The sequence below is a fragment of the Pangasianodon hypophthalmus genome, chromosome 24 (genome assembly GCF_027358585.1).
Source record: "Pangasianodon hypophthalmus isolate fPanHyp1 chromosome 24, fPanHyp1.pri, whole genome shotgun sequence".
NCBI classification, from domain to species: domain Eukaryota; kingdom Metazoa; phylum Chordata; class Actinopteri; order Siluriformes; family Pangasiidae; genus Pangasianodon; species Pangasianodon hypophthalmus.
The window spans coordinates 12,588,865-12,609,166 of record NC_069733.1 but is presented as its reverse complement, the minus strand read 5'-3'; the positions used below and the strand labels follow the sequence as shown (position 1 = coordinate 12,609,166).

At 38.5% G+C, this 20,302-nt stretch overlaps 1 protein-coding gene across 7 annotated transcripts in view; it reads left to right on the top strand.

The window, feature by feature from the left end:
- Window positions 1–20,302, top strand: part of wdfy3 (WD repeat and FYVE domain containing 3) — an 86,639-nt gene that overhangs the window by 53,514 nt on the left and 12,823 nt on the right. For 3 of the 7 annotated variants that reach the window (XM_026931124.3, XM_026931120.3, XM_026931125.3), the window contains 28 exons: window positions 122–312; window positions 634–786; window positions 1,126–1,199; window positions 1,364–1,525; window positions 2,075–2,169; window positions 2,340–2,460; window positions 2,837–3,054; window positions 3,268–3,464; window positions 4,649–4,783; window positions 5,443–5,622; window positions 5,716–5,949; window positions 6,222–6,321; window positions 6,439–6,599; window positions 7,827–8,056; window positions 10,316–10,425; window positions 10,649–10,831; window positions 11,064–11,221; window positions 11,832–11,909; window positions 13,354–13,581; window positions 13,957–14,007; window positions 14,641–14,809; window positions 16,135–16,295; window positions 16,460–16,608; window positions 18,407–18,527; window positions 18,643–18,728; window positions 18,818–18,898; window positions 18,989–19,043; window positions 19,258–19,377. In XM_026931124.3, coding sequence (XP_026786925.3) covers window positions 122–312; window positions 634–786; window positions 1,126–1,199; window positions 1,364–1,525; window positions 2,075–2,169; window positions 2,340–2,460; window positions 2,837–3,054; window positions 3,268–3,464; window positions 4,649–4,783; window positions 5,443–5,622; window positions 5,716–5,949; window positions 6,222–6,321; window positions 6,439–6,599; window positions 7,827–8,056; window positions 10,316–10,425; window positions 10,649–10,831; window positions 11,064–11,221; window positions 11,832–11,909; window positions 13,354–13,581; window positions 13,957–14,007; window positions 14,641–14,809; window positions 16,135–16,295; window positions 16,460–16,608; window positions 18,407–18,527; window positions 18,643–18,728; window positions 18,818–18,898; window positions 18,989–19,043; window positions 19,258–19,377 — 4,001 coding nt within the window. The remainder of the gene's footprint in view (window positions 1–121; window positions 313–633; window positions 787–1,125; window positions 1,200–1,363; window positions 1,526–2,074; window positions 2,170–2,339; window positions 2,461–2,836; window positions 3,055–3,267; window positions 3,465–4,648; window positions 4,784–5,442; window positions 5,623–5,715; window positions 5,950–6,221; window positions 6,322–6,438; window positions 6,600–7,826; window positions 8,057–10,315; window positions 10,426–10,648; window positions 10,832–11,063; window positions 11,222–11,831; window positions 11,910–13,353; window positions 13,582–13,956; window positions 14,008–14,640; window positions 14,810–16,134; window positions 16,296–16,459; window positions 16,609–18,406; window positions 18,528–18,642; window positions 18,729–18,817; window positions 18,899–18,988; window positions 19,044–19,257; window positions 19,378–20,302) is intronic. The other 4 variants (XM_053228822.1, XM_026931121.3, XM_026931123.3 and 1 more) reach the window with 4 other exon arrangements.

The following is a 20,302-nucleotide window of genomic DNA, read 5'->3' as shown; positions in this document are numbered from 1 at the left end:
TCAGTGATGATGTTAATCTGCGTATCTGCCACTGAGAGTTTTACAGCTTTGCTATTTTGGTATGTTAATTCTTCTCAACAGAAATATGGATCTATTATATATCTCCCCATCCCCCCTGTAGGTGTGAGAGCCTTTGTGCCCACCCCAGTGGCCACCACACTGCAGTATGTGGGTGGTGCTGCCGCCATCCTTGGCTTAGTGGCCATGGCATCAGACGTGGAAGGGCTGTATGCAGCCGTCAAAGCTCTGGTGTGTGTGGTCAAGAGCAACCCGCTGGCCAGTAAAGAGATGGAGCGCATCAGAGGCTACCAGGTGAGCCCCACTCTGTGTATACAGAACATTGTGTTTTGCCATGTGGATTAGTCTTAGCAAGACCATATCTGCCTTTCTGTTTTATTCGTTTATAACCAGATCATTGATTCAGCCACACTGAAGTTTAACATGTCTCTTTCCAAGACAAAAACATGGGAACATCAGTAGTGAAACAGAAACTTGATAGTGACTCCAGCTTGAAATTCACTGAATGAAATGTGTTCAATATAGTGCTGTTTTATTTATGCTGTAACTGCTCTATTATGCATTTTTATTGGAACTGTTATAGGTGTTATATCTTCCCTCTGTGTTTGTCTATAGCTGCTGGCCATGCTGTTGAAGAAGAAGCGCTCACTACTAAACAGCCACATCCTGCACCTGACCTTCTCCTTAGTGGGCACGGTAGACAGCGGCCACGAGACTTCCATCATTCCCAACTCCACCGCCTTCCAAGACCTGCTCTGTGACTTGGAGGTACAACCACTGCGCTTTTGTAGCATTGTTATATCACTGTGCAGTCTTAAATGTAAAGTTTTCTTAAACCAGGCCTAGTTTAGGATCAGTCTGTTATCTTCTCTTTAACCAGGTTAGGTTAGGATTAGTCTGTTTCCTTCTCTTGAACCAGTTTTGGGTGAGAATTATGTTTTGTACATGAAGCTGATGAAGAACATGAGTGTCTGGATAGTGTAAGCTAGGGTCAGGTCTGGAGTGAAATCTTGAGGAGCAGCTATAACTATACTGATTATACGCTAGTTGATTGGTTGATGCAGGTATTTGATACTTTCTGATAGAGGTGTACACTTTTCCCCACAGGTGTGGCTGCACGCGCCATATGAGCTGCACCTGTCTCTCTTTGAGCACTTCATTGAACTCCTGACTGAATCCAGGTGAGACTTTTCATTCCAGACAGGATGGCTCTTTGAAACATTTCCTTTTATTAAATAATCTTGTTTCCCTTGTGGTTTTATCCAATAAAACATTTTATTTTTGGTATTTAGATTATTAAATAAATGTAATTTAATTTAGTTGGCTTCTTGTCTTCTGATTCCAGTGAGGCTGCTAAAAACGCTAAGCTCTTGCGAGAGTTTCAGCTGATCCCCAAACTGCTGCTGACGTTGAGGGACCAAACGCTGTCTCAGAATACAGTGGCTGCCATCAGCAATGTGCTCAGCCTGCTTCTGCAGGGCTTCCCCAACTCTTACGACCTCCTCCGGTACACCATTCACCCTCACGCCATAAAGCACACATCACCTTTAGCAGGACAGAAGTGTAATTTTGAACGAGTATCTTCATACTAAAAATATGAGCAACCTCCGTATAAGTATCATTTTCCCTCACCATCCACTTTAATAGGAACACCTATACACCTGCTCATTTATGCAGTTATCCAGTCATTCACTAATGTGATACATTTGAACATTATCTGAAGTTCTTGACCTGTATTTGCATGATTTTATGCACTGTGCTGTGCACTGTGCTGTTACCACATGATTGAATGATTGGATAACTGCATAAATGAGCAGGTGTTCCTATTAAAGAGGATGGCGAGTGTATATGTTAATCATTGTTAGAAACTGTTGAACCTTAAATTGTAGCTCTAGTTTAGCTTTATCAAGGCAGAGCATTTTATTTCTTGTTGGTAGAATAACGCTTAAATCCATTACGGTTTATAAGGACTATTAATATACTTAACTGCTTTAATAAAACACTCAATTTTGAGTGTTTTCTTGCCCTTTTAAATACTTTGTGCTTTAATTTTTAGGTTTGGCCAGTTCATTTCATCCACTTTGCCCACGTTTGCAGTCTGTGAGAAGTTTGTGGTCATGGAGGTTAATAATGAGGAGAAGGTTGATGGAGGTGAGACTGTGACCACACACACGATTCTGCAGTTATCACACATGAATATTCCTGATTTAAATGTTAGACATGAAACATATGACATGCTTCATTTCTGTATACAAATTGTAGCAGCATACAATAGTAGTAGTAGTAGTAATAATAAATCTGACTACCTGCATTCTGTCCAGGAAATGAAGAGGATTTTGGAGGGCTGCTCTCCTCCAACGTAATCCTGCTACGCAATCGACTGCTAGACATCCTGCTTAAACTGCTTTTCAGCTCCAAGGAGAAATGCATCGTTAATGCACAGTAATGTTTCATTTTTATTTGTTAATGACCTTAAATTTCATGATCGAAGATGGCGGAGGGGCAAAAGCACACAGCGACCACTCTTGATCCAAAACGGTGCTATTTTGGTCCAGGAGGAACGTTGTTTTGTTTCAGTTTGTACTAACTAGCTGTGTATGGTATCTAATCAGTAAAAGGAGTGCTTAGTATAAAATTTGCATGCATAAGATTATTTTATCACTTCTTAAATGTTTTATTTATATCACCCGAGAACATTTTGCAAAGATAATCATAGGAGTATTATAAACAACCCAAGACAAATGAAATACATGTCACAGAACCATCTTATCATCACTGCTATAATGTCTGAATGTGTGTCTAACTCTACTACTTGCAGGGCATGTGAGGAGCTCGTTCGCACGCTGGGATTTGATTGGCTGCTGATGTTCATGGAGGAACACATTCACTCGAGTACAGTGACTGTGGCACTTTGGATTCTGGTGGTGTTGCTGAGCAATCAGAGCATCCTCAGTCGCTTTAAAGAGGGTCTGTGTGGAGGAGGCTGGCTCGAGCACACCGATTCGGTGCTCACTAACAAGATCGGCACTGTGCTCGGTGAGTAACTTAACACGGTCCTATGTTTGTTCTGACTTATAGGGCTGTATCAATTGCACATGTTTCCATTTTTATTTAATACAATACTGATATCATAGCTCTGAGTATTGGACCGTAATCATCATTAATCTAAAACTAACGTCCACACAGTAACTTAGTTGAGAAGTAAACTCCACTTTGCCTCACTTTATTTCTTTTTTTCTGTTGTTTCAGGGTTTAATGTGGGTCGCAGTGCAGGCGGCAAGTCCACTGTACGTGAGATAAACCGTGACGCCTGTCATTTCCCAGGATTCCCTGTGCTGCAGACGCTGCTGCCCAAACACACCAATGTGCCTGAGCTTTACTTTCTGCTCATGGCGCTCTTTCTGCAGCAGCCTGTCACTGAGCTGCCTGAGAGCCTGCAGGTACATGTCAGTATGCAACCTTTTTCCCCTACTAATCGTACTAACCGTGTGTCCTTGTAACCGTGTGCAATGTGTTAACTTTCTGTCTATACCTGTACTGTCCCCAAATGACCCCTTTTCATGTCTTTAATTCTTCTGTCTAACATTTATATCCATTTACAACGCAGCACTACATGCCTCCTCATAGAGGTAGAACGGTATTAAATATTTACGCAAATCAATATCAGGTTTTGATATTTTGGAACGGTGTAATAATTTTACTCGTTATTTAAATTACAATTGTTTATCATAGTTATTTAGCCAATTTAAGAACGAAATATTTTGATTGATCATTATCAGTATCATTTTACATTAGCAGAGAATAATAGGCTGATAATGTATAGTATCATAATAAATAAGAATAATCAGAAATTGTTCAGCTGTGCAATATATTTTGAAAAAGCATACAGGTTTAGATTTCCAAAGAGAATGCCATTAAAAGAAAGTGCAATAGCACTGCAAATATTAAATTATTTGTTTAGACTAACTACTAGAATACTTTTCCCAAATGCACTTTTAAGATCTTCTTAGCCTTTAGGAGTTTATCAGAGCAGTGCAGAAATAGCATTTTTCTGTTTATTATTTTTAAATAGGCAACGCTGTTTTAGAAGTGTTGAGGTACATTTCACGAATTAACAGCACACAGACGTACTGTCACAAATTCATATGAACCATTTTTACATAATAATCATAAAATATTTGGTACAGATGCACATGCATGCAAGTCCCTTTTCTTCTAATAACCATAATACTGTAAAAAAAGAAAACTCTAGAGGGAGACATGTCTGTGTTGAATTACATTGGTGTGAATGTAGTGTTTTATGGTATATGGTTATTTGTGTGTATGTTATTTATGTTTATGGTATGACAGCATCCTTATGTGCTGAATATGCATGTAGTCAGCATTAGCATTAAATAATTAGGTTATTTATTTTAAATAGTCGCTAAGTGATTTATATGATTTGATTTCTTTGTACATAGAACATGTTTCTATTGTCATCTTATTTTAAACGTTATATTAGTGTTAAATTTACTTAACACTACTCTGACCTGAATTTTTTGTATTGAATTTACTCAGCAATGTGAAAGTTCTCATAACATAACTGAAACACAGAATGGAGAGAAGTGACATGTTCCCTGTGTCTGTGCAGTTTGACCTGGACTCCATCTGGACGTTCATCTTTGGGGTTCCAGCCTCCAGTGCCACGGTGGTGGGCTCCATCCACAACGTGTGTACCGAGGCAGCCTTCCTCCTTCTGGCTATGCTGCGCAGCATGCTGAACCTGGTGAAGCCTCAGCTCCTGTTTTCATTTGGCCTTTTGAGTGTTCTCAGAGCAAAAGAATATTTAAAAACATATGTATAGTTACAATATGTGTGTGTGTGTGTGTATATGTATGTATATATGATATATAGGCACTGACTGCTGATGTATTATAATAATTTTAACCTACTGCAATGAACTGTAACACAATCAGTTATGATAAACTAATACAGTTCACTCAGGATATAATCTGTATTCAAAGAATAACATTGTCATCTATGGGTCAAACACGAAAATGGTTTGCATTGTATAATGATGTGTAATATTAAAATAAACCAACATTTATGGTCTCAGAGATGTCAGAAAGATGAAATTAGTAAGTGGAAAGCAAACTTGAATAGGACATTTTTTAAAATTATGTCCTTACAAGAACTATAACAAAGTGGAGTTTAAAACTATAGCAGCAGAATGAAGTAAAGTTTAAAACTATTAAAGTTTTTTGCCGGCATATAGCCTATTTATTGTCAATTATCAAAAAATATTTAAAAATTATATATGAAATTATTTTTTGACAGTATAAGGAACTGGATCATGAATTTATTTATTTAATTTAAATTTTTTCATCTAGTTGAAGTATTTCTGTGTATTCCTGTTTCATGCTCAGTTAATTTTTGTATGTGTAGCCTTGGCAGTCAGAGGAGGAAGGCTCTTGGCTCAGGGAATACCCCGTCACACTGATGCAGTTTTTCCGTTACCTCTATCACAACGTGCCCGACCTGGCACCCATGTGGCACAGCCCAGATTTCCTGTGTGCCCTCGCAGCTGCCGTCTTCCCCTTCAATATCCGACCCTACTCCGAGATGGTACAGTCCCTTTTTCACCTTTTTCACACAGTAATAATATGGAAATTTTATTCATTCATTCATTTATTCATTCTTTCTCCACCTCTATTTTAGGTCAGTGATTTGGATGATGAAGCCAGCTCACCAACTGAAGAATTCAAAGCCTTCGCAGGAGACACGGGCATGAACCGCAGCCAATCAGAGTACTGTAATGTGGGGTCCAAGACCTACCTGACCAATCACCCGGCCAAGAAATATGTGTTTGATTTCATGAGGGTGTTGATCATGGAGAACCTGTGTATGACTCCTGCCACCAAGCAGACGCCTATTTTAGACCTGCTACTGGAGGTGAGTTTTCTTCATAATCTGTATTTCCTTTTACAGCTTACTGATTAGTCTTAAGCCTTTTTTGCTATAGCACTTATGAGGAAATCACACTTAGTTGTGATTCAAAATTCACATAAAGGCAGAACTACCAAAATCCGTTAGTTAAACTCCATTAACCCTCTGCAATTACAGCATCACACATGCTTTAGTGTCCCCAAGACTGTAATTTAGTATTTAAAATATTTGTACAGTGAGCATTTGTGTGCCAAGACTGATGTGATGTTTGTTTCCAGTCCTCACCCGAACGTTCGACCAGAACGCAGCAGAAAGAGTTCCAGTCCTACATCCTGGATGGTGTGATGGAGCATCTCCTTGCTGCCGATGTGCTTCTAGGTAAGGATTTCATTCATTTTACAAAGTACAAATTCAAAGTACTTGCTGAATCTACCCATTGTTCAGCTTTGAGAAAATTATTCAGTGCTCTCTCATGGTTATGAATTCTTCCCACAGGAGAAGACGCATCAATGCCCATCACGACTGGAGGAAATTACCAGGTCCTGGTCAACAACGTGTTTTACTTTGCCCAGCGGGTGGTGGACAAACTGTGGCAGGGCATGTTCAATAAGGAGTCCAAACTGGTGGTGGAGTTCATAGTGCAGCTGATCAGCCAGGTGATCAACAGTTATGAAGAACTCAGCAAGCCTCATTTCTAAATTTCCACACACACACACACACACGCACACATATATACACATATGAACATTTTGCACAATCTTTACATTACGGTTACAGATTATTGTAGCACCATGTGGTCCATCTTTCATCATTAATTTCAGCCAAAAAAATCTCACTTTTCTGACATTATCACAAAGCTTAACAAATAAAGTTACTTACGTACATGCCGCATCACTTTTTAGGATACAAAGAAATTGTTGTGTTCATATTGCTGGTAAAAGTGGCCCAGTTTAATTATTTTCAATTTGGGCTGCTGATATCTGATACTTATTTGATATGTGGCAATGCGACCTTAGTCTGAACATGCAGGCGTCCATGTAATGGTATGAATATTGGTGAATGCTGTTGTTTGTTTGTCTTAAATTATTTTTATTATTTAAAAAAAAAAAAAAAAAAAAAACAGTGAACACGAGTATTACTTCTAGTTTATTAATGTCAAAGAACATGGTTTGTTTATGTTAACTACTGTGTTAAATACAATCAGTTAAGGGAATCTTAATGTAAAGAGTTAAAAGTGTTACCATAGAAACAAGCTCCTTGTGCTGGCTGGCTTCTTCAGGCAGTCAGAGCCAGTGAACCTTTCATGCAGGCTGCAAGTTACATTAAAAACACATTATTAACACAAGTATGAAAAGAGTTGCAGAAAGCCCAAGGAGACGGAGTAAACGTTGCATAACTTAGTGTACTTTGCGCTAACAAGCAAATGAGCACGCTTTTGGAGAATACTGATTGAATTAGCCACCTACTCTGGGAAAACACAATCCCTTTTGCTCCCTGGATTTATAACCTTACATATTATAATGTGTGATTGTGCTGGAGAAACATTATTTAGTAGTTATAAGAGCTGAGATTATGTGAGGTTGCAGGAAATAACTGCACTTTTATTTCACAGCTTAAACATTTCGACAGGATTTGTATCTGTTTCTTTAAATCTATAGTCATTTATCTACATTTGTATGGCTTCTACCACAATCTCTCACTACTGTCTATTTCTTATTCTTTATCCTTCTTTCAGTTATAATTTTTAAGATGTTGCTTCATTCATGTCTATTCACTACATGTCGTTGAAGCAGTTCGTGTCTTTTGAATTTGTTGCAGCTCAATTATTAAACTTGTCATCTCATCTTCTTGTTTTCTCCTTTCTCTTTGATTTTTTTCATTAGGCAAAGCGAAGGTCTCAGGGATTGTCACTGGATTGCATCTATCACTGCCTGAATCGCACCGTACTGTATCAGCTCTGTCGACCGCATAAGACCGTTCCCCAGCAGGTGGCGCTGCTGGACTCGCTGCGTGTGCTAACAGTAAACCGCAACCTGGTGCTAGGACCCGGAAACCATGACCATGAATTTGTGGCCTGTCTTGCGCACTGTTTAATCAATCTACACACTGGCAGGTGAGCCATGACTTTATGAGATGTATTTTCAGAGGAAAGGCAAGAAAGGTGCAGAAGAGTCAAGATTGTAAAGTGTAAAGATATTGCTGTATGAAGGTTGGAGGGTTGGAGCAAACCTGATCTCGAAAATGGGAAAATAGGTTAGAGCTAAATTTGGGAATTCTTAAACATGAGCTCAGTTAGCAGGTTGACAAAACATTTTATGCCAGTCATATCCAAGCTTACTCATGTCTACCTGTGGCAAATGTGAGTTAGGTTCATTACTAGTTATGTAGCCTGGTAGCTGACTGGCAGGAGGCGATGAGGGCATGTCCAGTATGTTTATAGATGCTGCTATTTTTTTTTTACTTAAATAAAGATGTAAAGATGTTTCTAAGCCACCTTTAGTAGTTTCTACATATTTTAAATCGGTTAACTTTACAAGTTGAGGCTAAATATTAAATGGAGGATCATTGAAAATACTTGTTAGGTTCAGATTGAAGGTGAAGGTAAAATCTGATTTGAGAGAATTGTTTTCTTTTCTGCTTCTAAAAATAAAAGGTGTCCTGTGGGAAGTGTTATTTAAAACAGTGGTGATGAATTTGCTTATGTCAGTCTGTCAGACTCGGTCTTTTGTGAGTGCATTTAAATGAGGTCTGAGCATTCGTATGTGGGTTGGAGAGTGTGCCTTTTTTCCTTCATCTGTTTTTTTATTTTTCCTGTGTCTCTGACTCACACTGGCACACAGCAGCTTGGCAAAGATGATTGCGTTGTCAGGAGACGGTTACTAGGCTGACTCAGAAATCACCACTTCAAGCTCATGTAATAGTTTGTCTGAAGGCAAAGATAACACTTGCGCTAAATCAGAAACGGGCAAAACAAAAGCAGTCATTGTGAATAGGATAAAATTTAATTAATCTGCCATTTACCTGGCTGGGCTGACAGCGAATAGAATAATCAGATTCTATTCTATTTTATTTTTCTGTTTTATTATTATATTCTGCTTTTATTATATTCTGCTTTTATTATATTCTGTTTTATTATGTATCATTGTTGCCCTGTGGGACGAGGCACTAAGGAAAAACGTTGCACTACATTAATACATCACTTGTATGTAATGTATGTGACAAATAGAGAACCTTGAACCTTGAATCAATCACTGAAGTGATGTAATAGTTGTTCTTGTAAGACTGTAAGTGCACACTGCATGTGCGGATCATACCTACTGCATGCAAAAAGTGTTTACTGTTGAATTGTTGAATTATTTAATAATGGCTATTATCAAGAAAATATGCTTTTGCAATTCACTTGATTTGCCCAGTTCGGTTAGTGTGCTGTGTGTTTGTTATATCGTTAACCCTATTATTCCTGTTCACTGCTTTAAAGTGGATGTCCTGTTTAACTCTTTCTACTTTACTGTTTACTCTGTTTCTATGATTATTTGCAAATGTCTAGGTTCTTTTATGTTTATCAGTAACTCTCTAACTTTGTTAAAGGTGACTTATGTACTACACATACCTACTGCTTGCACACTTATTTAGGGTACAGGTTGATTCAGAACTCTTGAACTTTTGAATGAACAATCTCTTTTTTAACTTTATAGCGACAGAACTGAGACATATGTTATCTGACTCCATTTACAGCTGGTTGCTTCGTGCATCTTTTATCTGAATTGTATGTTGTTAAGATCGTAACCACATGCTTTTTCGCCCGCACATGCGATTGTTGGACCTTGTCTGATATGCAAAAGTAGCAATTTGTAGTGGTCTGTCTTTCCAGTTCTTTGAAAAGTACAATTTTCAGATCTGCAGGCTGTATTTAATTACCTTAAACACTTCTTGTACAAGATTAGTTTAACCAGAGAGTATAAATTAATGAAATTTGTTAGGGCTTTGACTCATGGGTAAAGTATCTGTACAAGAGTTGTAAATGGAGTCTCAGTTATTAAAGATATAAACCAAATTTACAGAAGAAGACACACAAAAACCTTTGACATGCTTAGACATCTTTCTGACAGTATGTGTGTATTCACAGTTGAGTGTAAATTAAAGATAGTGGTAATGTGACTGTGACTAAACTTTTTTTACTGCCTTCTTCCCATTTTAAGCTTGTTACTCAGGTTCAAACTCACCTGGACTTAATCTTTGTATATAAAATGTTATTTATAGACACATAAATCTTAATGTTAAAAAATGTTAAATAAATCTTAATCTTAATGAAAAACGGACCTTAAGGATCATTTTCATGGACTCATGACATCACCCTTGTGTTGTGTTGCAGTAACGTGGAAGGGTTTGGGCTGGAGGCTGAAGCTCGGATGACCACCTGGCATGTCATGATGCCATCAGAGAACGAGGCTGATACACAGCAGAGCCAGGATGTCAGCGAGGGTACGACTGTCACATCTCATAACAAGGCGTTAGGATTTTATCTGTAACAGCCAATGAAATAGTCTCTGCTCTCTCTCTCTCTCTCTCTCTCTCTCTCTTGCTTATTTTGAAAGCCTAAAAGACACATTTAGTGTAATCCTATGTTGTCTTGTAAGCCTTTTAATTATACTGCATCAATTAAAAGCATCAACCAAGTGAATAAATGTAATGTAAATGCCAATAGGTCGTCAACTGCTGCTAAAGGCAGTGAACCGGGTGTGGACTGAGCTGATGCACAGTAAGAGACAGATGCTGGAGGACATTTTTAAAGTCTCTCTTCCTGTCAACGACCGAGGACACGTGGACATCGGCACTGCCCGTCCTGCGCTAGAGGAACCAGCAGCCAAGAGCTGGCAGAACCACCTCGGTGAGGGGAAACACATGCACACTATTACGTCTGTTTTACTAATAGACACTAGCAGAGCTGTTTAATCAGGCAGCAGAACTTTAATTAAGAAATGAAATAAATACATTACATACATTAGCCATGAGTGTTGTACTTCACTCACTTTATACGCAGTTCCACATAGGAACCATGCAGACGTGTGTGCTTATATAAAGCCAGTATTTGTTGTTTTTTTTTTATCTGTCCTGTTCAGCCCATGAGAAGAAGTGTATCAGCAGGGGCGAGGCTGTGGCCCCAGCAAATCAGTCCAAACTGTCTCGGGTGAGCAGTGGATTTGGCCTGTCCAAGCTCACAGGCGCCCGGCGGAGCAAGAAAGAGAGCGGCATGAACAAGAACAATCTCTCAGCACAGGTACTGAAAATGCTGACATCACAAGCTGTGGTGTTTTAGTGCAGAAGTTGCAGACTATTACTTTATTTAATTTTTATTTTTATTTTTTAATTTTACTTTATTTATTTTTATTTGTTTAATTACTGCTTCATCATTACTTCATTGCTTCATTACTTTCTTCATCTTCCCTTTCTTTCTTTCTTTCTTTCTTTCTTTCCTTGTTTATTTTTTTCTTTATCTTTTTTCCTTTTTCCTCTCCTTTTCTTTCTTTTTTGTTTTCCTTTCTTTTACTTTTATCTTTCCTAACCTTCCTTTCCTTAGTTCCTTTCCTTCCTCCTTTCCTTTCCTTTCCTTTCATTAAGCTTCTTTATCTGTCTTGTCTGTATGTGTTATTAAATTTTTTTTATTTAACTGTTTATTACTTTATTTCATTTTTATTAGTCTTTTAAATTTTGCTCTATCTTTACCATCAGTTGTAAAAGCACCCTGAGATTTCATTGCCATTAAAATGTGCTTTATTATTATATTATTCATCTACGCTTTAATTTCACTGTTCACACTCCTGCCTGCACAATTCATTTGCAGCTAATTTGAACTAAATGTGAACTAAATCTTCTTTTTTCTTTACAAGGAAACCTTCCAGTGGATGTTCACACATATTGCAGTGGTGCGGGATCTAGTGGCCATGCAGTACAAAGAGTACCAAGAGGTTAGCATCTCACAGAACAAAAAAATGCGGACATGCATTTCAGTCCTGTATGTTTTGATCAAGTATGACCTATTTGTCATCCAAAGCAACAACTAGGGCTGACGCCTGAAATTTAAGTCAGCTGGTATTGATTTTTTTGCAGATGCAGTTTCAGATTTAGATTTCCTGCTCTGAAAAAGCTGCTTAAAAATGCTATTCTGTATCTCTCAAGGTTAAGTCTCTGACCTCAGATAGCTGTCAATCAAGACAGTTGACATCAGACTTGCAAACGTTTGTTGAGAATATCAGAGTTGTGCAAAATTGTCTGTACGCAAGGCTCTTAATTCATCATTCTTACAGCACAAACATTAAGTGCAGTTTATAATGTTTAAGAGTGATTCTAGGACTAGCACTAATCATAACACTTTCAAAGGCAACGTAGAAAATGTGGGTTGCAGTAGTGTAGATGTTTGCAGTAGTGTTTCTGCACAGTTCTTTCCATTATATGCTTCTATTTACAATTTTCTGGCCCATAAATTAGCTCCACCCCACAATCAGAACAGAGTTGCTCAGCTCTGTCACCTTTTATTTAAAAGGCACGTGATGATGGATATATCTTTTAAACATAGGTGACGGGGTCATTGAGGGACGGAGAATGCTTTTAACTGTACTTGCAATTACATGTTTTACACGCAAATGTGGAGCCAAGATCATTTCTTCTGGATTAAACACCCAACAAATATCTGATTTGCTTTGGAGTTATTGTTTCACTTTTACATCTATAAGGAATAAAAACACATCAGGACATGTTGTTTAAGGAAATTAGTGAATGACACGGTGCTGTGCGACCACAATGGCACAGTAGCACATCTCAAAGATGAGTGTTATTAAAGAACGTCACATCATACTTTTTATTCCTTTATATTTACATTTACTTTTGTGGAACATCCACAAAGCATGTTAGTTCATGTTATCACTTACATTAACCTTCTCTCACTTGTCATGTTACTGAGAAACCACAAAGCCCTCAGTCCTGAAGATGTGGCAGGAAACCTAAAGTTACAGCTTTTCCTTTGGCAGTTACAAAGCGCTGACACTGGAGAAGCCTTCCATAAATGTTAAATAAACATCTCTTTACAGAGCAATTCACCATATCAATAATTACTTTTTTTTTTCCAAATCTGATTGCATGAACTGTTCATTATACAAGTCCCTGTGTAAGTTATTACTATACAAACAATAATGTATTAGAACCAGCACATTAATATAAACCTCGTAGCTGGAACTTCTGTCAGAGCTGCTGTTCTGACTGTTCTGATCTTCTGACCAATCAGAATCAAGCATTCTGTGCACAGCAGTGTGGTATAAGTTAATACATACAGTACACGACACATTCAACTTTAATGCAGACGTGCACAGCAATTTTTTTTAATCTTAACTAATATTTATTTTGTTTTTATAACAGAGGCAGCAGAATGCACTGAAGTATGTGACTGATGAATGGGCAGCAATCGAGTACGAGTTACTACGTGAGCGAGGTCTTTGGGGCCCTCCTATTGGCTCACACCTAGACAAGTTCCAGCTGGACATGACCGAGGGGCCCTGTCGAATGAGGAAGAAGATGGTTCGCAATGATCTGTTTTATATCCATTACCCTTACGTGCCTGACAACGAGCCTAACAACAGCTCTCAGGTAGTGTGTTTGAGTGTGTGTCACTGTGTGTCTTTTTTTCACCAAGTATCAGTTCACTTAGGTCTTTTAAAGCCAACGATTAGTCTCAAGTGGTCATATCATTTCCTGTTATTCACAGTGCTCTCCTCAGTTTGCACAATCACTTACATAACTCAAATAAATAAGACTTCTCCAGGCTTATCAAGATTTTTTTTTTTATCAATGTGCAAAGCCAGAGAGAGTTCAATGCAACCTGGCTCAATTTAGCAGTTACCTCAGAGGGGCATGATGGTGACGTTTAGCGCAGGGCAGGTTAAAGATGAAGTCTATAAATAACAGTATCTTTAAAACAGGCTTTTAGCCAATCTGTATCTTACACGCTTTCCCTTCTGTCAGACGTCTTTTCCAGTACCCTTGTTGGGGGCAGCGGGCTGTGTCCCAGTTCAGGTATAACCTGGTCTAATGAATGAATGATTCAACAATGATTTTCTCCTACTCACTGAAACAGTTGCATGATGCTAGAGTGGCCAAAGCCTTGACAGTTTCTGCCTTTAAACATTCTATGTTATACCAAAAATATTTGGATATATAAGGCTTTGCTTATCTACTTCTGTGAGTCCTACGTGTTGTGTTGTTTGCGAAAATGTTTCCACAAGGCTGATGCACTGTTCTGGACATAAGTGGCTGAAGTGCATTTGCGGTACCTTGGTTTTTGGTGCTTCTCACTCCTGCAAATCATTTGAGTGCATATTAACCCATTGTAAACAGGACTGCTTCATGCATTCGAACTGCAGTTTAATAGTAAATATTGTAAGCTAGGGGCACTAGTTGATCTTGCAAAACAGGATGGTACTAATGCGTCATGACTGTATGTGTCATGACTTTGAAATAATTTTTATTTACTACTACTTCTACTTGCTCTGATTATTCAGTTGTTACTTACAACTATTTCAGCTATTCAGTGTCCTGAATGCCTGAAGATTTTTACAGACATAACCTCTCTGCTAGCTTTCGTTAGTTTTTAGTCATGTTTTTTGGTTAAATGTTTCACAACATTTAAAAAAGGATTCTGTCCCCCAGAAGCCGGTGCGTTACCGGAGAGCCATCAGCTACGACAGTAAGGAGTACTACATGCGCTTGTTGTCGGGAAACCCGGGCATGTACCAGCACTCCATCCAGCAGAGCACAGAGGGAGAAAGCACACAGCAGGAACCAGAGCACGGCGAAGACACCATCGCAAGGGTCAAAGGTAAAACCAGTCCAGTCCAGTTAAGACCTGCAGTATTGGAACTTTTGGTTCCAGAAGGCTGAAAATTTGATCAGATGCAAATATACACTGTACACATAAACCAAACCGAGAACGACAGCACAACTGCTCAATTACAGCATGACGTGCCCCAAAACACTTAAGGAATTCCAGTAAATATTCATCCTACTCCTTGCTGAAAGTAAGTTTAAGAAATTTGATAACATAACTCTGAGGTCCTGCTGTAAGCTGTGAGCATTTTTGGTCTTAGAACACTTTTATTATGTTTAGTAACGATTCTGAATTGCTTAAAATCATTAAAGGTGTTCCACTACACCCCCTGCATTTCAGTGTTGTGCGATTCCCACACATGGGTAGAAGTGAAATGCAGTGTAGTGTGGAATTGCATTCACTTTTGATGCTTGGAAAGCAAACCCATCTACTTCTTTTTCACGGAAGAGATCAGGTGACGTAAGAGCACAGCAGCAAAGCTTTGCATTTCAGTGTGGAATGTTTTCCTCATGTCACTGATGAAATCAATTCAGCTTGCTTTACTCTTCTCTGTGAAAATTCTGTGAGAAAATATGTTCTGGTGCTAATTCATGCCAGAGGAAAGGAACAAAGGTATCAAGCTCAGTCATTTTGAGCTTAAAATGTTAATTGGTTCTTTGGTGATAAATTTTCTTTCCTGAATGGAAAGAAAAAAATCCTTTAATGATCTTTCCAGAATGTGAATAAATACCACCACTGCAGATAGAGAGAAAAGAGTTTTAATAAGTCCTTCCCTAATCAAGTCTCGATCCACACCATTCAGTGCAAACTGGACCCTGGTGCTCTGATGTTCTATTGTTCTCCAGCAATCAGGTTATTACTGCTCCGACTGTGTTGTTAAATCACAGCATGTTGTAATTGTTGTTTGGTACAAGGCTGCGTGATGCGAATTGCAGATGAAGGGAAAAAACACATGGAGGCAAATGGCAGGGTTTAGAAGAACCAGTGCTGGTGGTAAGCTAAGGCAGATGAATTTACCTTGAAGATATTTTGACTCTAATCTCCTAATCAGTTCTGTTCATTATTCCCAAAATAATGAAGCACCTTGGATGACTGGCTTCATGTAGAACTTGTTCAGTCACCTTTTTACTACAAACATCATTCATAGACATTCTGGTAACAGGTTCGATGTAAAAGTTAATATAATATTTAAATGTAAAAAAGCTTATGCATGTCTCCTCGTCTGCATGTCGAAGGAACGCTGTAGTTTAGCCGTAAATGTGCCAAGAGTAGATCGTTTTGATAGTGGGTTTGATGGTCTGTTTGTGTGTGTGCAGGTCTTGTAAAAGCTCCTCTGAAGCGTTCTCGCTCCACAGCGGATGGCGGAGATGAGGACGGCCCAGAGCAGCTACAGGAGCTGCTGGAGTGTGGAGCTGTAGATGAGGAGCAGAAGACGGACAACACCACCCTGCTCCGCCTGCTGGAGGAGGGAGAAAAGGTTATTAAATTCAGTCATTTATTTTTAAAAAATCTGGTTTCAATTTTGTGTTTGTCTTGTTTGTGTTCAGTATTCTAATTTGTCCCTGCTCTGATTTTGTTATGATGGCATTGCAGATGTTTATGTGCATATATTAAAGGCCTTGTTACCATGTGTGTAAACAGATTCAGCACATGTACCGTTGTGCTCGGGTCCAAGGGCTGGACACCAGTGAAGGGCTGCTGCTGTTTGGCAAAGAACATTTTTACGTGATTGACGGCTTCACTATGACCGTCTCCAGAGAGATCAGAGACATCGAGACGCTTCCTGCAAAGTGAGATCCAGATCTTTTTGCTTTAGGGACTTGTTGTGTAGATATTGTTGTTTGTGTTGATCCAGTAAGATCTGTTTTGAAAGTACAAACTGGAAAAAAATTCAGAGAGCATCATTGTCATTAAGTATGTATGTATTCAGGTGTGTGTTTCTCAGTACATTTTAGTCCGTTACGAATAGCGCCCAATTTTTGTGCTTTCATTCTTGTTTGACTCAATCCAGTTTTTTTGGTAAATTTTGTCACTGGACGCAACAAATGTGGCACAGATGGGTGGATTCTTTTTTCTTAACCTATTTTAGTGCCCATTTCTAGATTAGTAGAACATGTCAATTTTTATATGCTATATGGCCAGAAGTTTGTGGGCAACTGACCATCACACCCATACGTGCTTTTTGAGCATCCTGTTCCAGATTTAGTCCCCCTTTGCTGTTATAATAACCTCCACTCTTTTGGGTAGGCTTTCCACTAGATTTCACTAGATTTTAGAAGGACCTGGGACACATTGTTCACAATGTTGCAGTTCATCCCAGAAGTGTCCAGTGGGGTTGAGGTCAGGGCTCAGTGCAGAACACTTCCACTCCAGTCTTGGCAAATTCTGACTTCATGGACCTCACATGGTGCACAGGGACATGTCTGGGCCCTTTAGTTCCAGTGAAGGTAAATTGTAATGCTACAGCATACAGAGACATTCTAGACAATTGTGTGCTTCTAACCTTGTGGCAACAGTTTGGGGAAGAACCACATAGGTGTGTGATGATCAGGTGTCCACATACTTTTGGCCTTATAGTGTATATACACTGCTCTCTCCTAAAATTCAGACAATATTGTGATATAAATGTCTTAATCACCCATTGCTAGTTACAAGCTTATGTGAAATGTCTCAAACCATGTTATTTGCATTTACCACAAACCATGTTATTTGCATTTACCACAGACCATGTTATTTGCATTTACCACAAACCATGTTGTTTAAATTTATGTACATTTATTATACCATGAATTTTCTGTATCATTCCACCCCTAGATGCAACATTTTTATTTGGGAATGCTAAAGAATGCTTACGGTTTTCTACACCTCTATGAGATGATCTTATGGTATCCTTATTGTTTATAACATTAGCAGTATACGGACAAGACATCTCCTCTGTAATGAAACTCTTGGATCCATATGGCTGTAATTTAAAACTGAATGAGCATGTGACTCTGAACAACTTCGATGTTTGTATAGTGATACCTGCACATTATTGGATCATGAATTTATTTATAGAACACTAAAGTCATGATATTGTGGCATATGCTAATATAAAGTGAGAGCTGCCATGGTCAGTTTAATCAGTTTGCATGCTTTGCTAAGAACCTTTATTTTCTTTCTCCTTTTAACAACTTCCCAATATGATGTGATAGCAAATACATGTCTTAGGGACTCCTCTAAAGTATGTATCATTTCATGATTGGCAAAAATATTTTAATCTGCAGGCAAATACAACTAAATACTATAAGTGGCAGCAGCCAAAAAAAAAAAAAGACAAAAAAAAGAGAGACATCTGTCTGTAGAATCAGAGATTTTTCTATCCAGACAGGACTAAAATAGGTTTTTATTTTTATTTTTATTTATTTATTTATTTTTTATTTTTCAAAAAACAATGCTAATTTGAGCTGGAACTGTTTCAGTGGAGGAGGGAGAAAAATATCAACATGGTGATACAGACAGAAATAAAATCACCTACAGTGATGGATTTAGCCAGCCACCACATGTAGCCAAATAGGGCTTATTGTTGATGTTTCTGTCATTTCCCAGCATGCACGAGCCAATTATCCCCAAAGGAGCCCGACAAAGCCAGAGTCAGCTGAAACGGACCTGCAGCATCTTTGCATACGAAGACATCAAGGAGGTGCACAAGCGTCGCTATCTGCTCCAGGTAATAAAAGAGACACAGTTAGCAGGTTTAAAGTGGAATGTAAATAAACAACTGTTTTAAAATGTATTTTTTTGTGTTTTTTTTCCCTTGCCAATCAATGCTTTTTCTGTTACAGCCAATGGCAGTAGAGGTGTTTTCAGGCGATGGGCGAAATTACCTCTTGGCTTTTCAGAAGGGAGTCAGGAACAAGGTCTATCAGAGGTGAGGTGTATATTGAAGAAACAGCCTCAAGTTGGCCAAATGTCATTCATTCTTATAAATGATGCATTACTCTGTTGTTTTATTTGTAGGTTTTTGGCAGTTGTTCCCTCATTAGCAGACAGCTCAGAGTCAGTCTCTGGTCAGCGGCCCAACACTAGTGTAGAGCAAGGGTAAGCCCATGAAGCATGCATAATGCTCACATATAACCTCAGACTGCCAATAAGCAGATAAGATTAGCTGATTTGTGTCTTCTTATCTAGATCGGGTCTTCTCAGCACTTTGGTTGGAGAGAAATCAGTAACACAGCGGTGGGAGGTAAGCCTTTCTACTTGGAATCAGTCAATAAATTGGCTGAACTTGATGTTTTGCTGCTCATCAAAGTGGATTCGCTCATTTTGATGAACTTCAAATCTGATTATAACCTTCTGGAGTGGAAGAATAACTTCAGCATTCCCCTCATTTTGAAATATTACTACTACACATTTAAAATGACCTGGATGGCTAAAATTTAACACTTCTTCATTCTCAGAGAGGAGAGATCAGCAACTTCCAGTATCTGATGCACCTGAACACACTGGCCGGCAGATCCTACAATGACTTGATGCAGTACCCGGTCTTCCCCTGGATCCTGGCTGACTATGACTCTGAGGTAAATAGCTTTTGGGCATTTTGGGGATAACCAGTGGCATAAAGTGTTATGGCCTATAATGCTGTAGGTTTTGCCACACATCTGCCACATATCTTCTGCTATTTTTTTAATTAAGACTACGCATTTGTAAATGAAGCATTGTTTAGCATGGTGAAGAAACAAGCCACACTTTCCTCTTCTCAGAAATAAAAACAACAATATACTTGTGAGTTAAATAGCTGAAATCCAAAAATAATGCAAAGGTTAAGGTTCTTTATTTCATTCATTATTAAGGCAATATTGTTACCAGCCTGTAATTAGGGCATCTTGCTTCACAGCATCCATCGGTCCTTAAATGTCTTAATTTGACTGAATTCCAAATTAGATTTTAGGCTTTTTTATTTTAGTGATTGTGTTTCTTAATTCTGTTTTAAAAACATCACATCACACTCACACTGAATAATACAAGGTCACTCACACGAGGCAGGGGCGTGGTTTAAGGTAAGGCTAACATTAGCTTCCTGCTAATGAGCTAGTGCACACAGAGACACTTTGATGTTGGAAAATGTAAGTTCATCTATGCTATAAAATATTTGAAACACACTTCAATTGTGTGAGCTGTAAGAATATACATAAATAGACGCATGGATTATTATAAATGTTTTTGTATTTGGTGTATCGCCGTTGCAAATTAGGTCCTAGATTGCATTTAATGTACTGCTAGAAACTCTTTAAATGTTTGCTAACACTACATTTATAAGATGTTAAGTAAGCTTAGAGGATATAACTAGTCTTGGCTGCCTTACATAAATTAACATTGTTTTTCGCATTCAACATAACTAAAGAAAGTTCTGCTGCCAATGCAAACAATTACTATGAAACATCCACTGTGGCATGACTCATTATTTTGTTCAGGCTGTGTGTCATTACAAAGGAACCCCAGTTC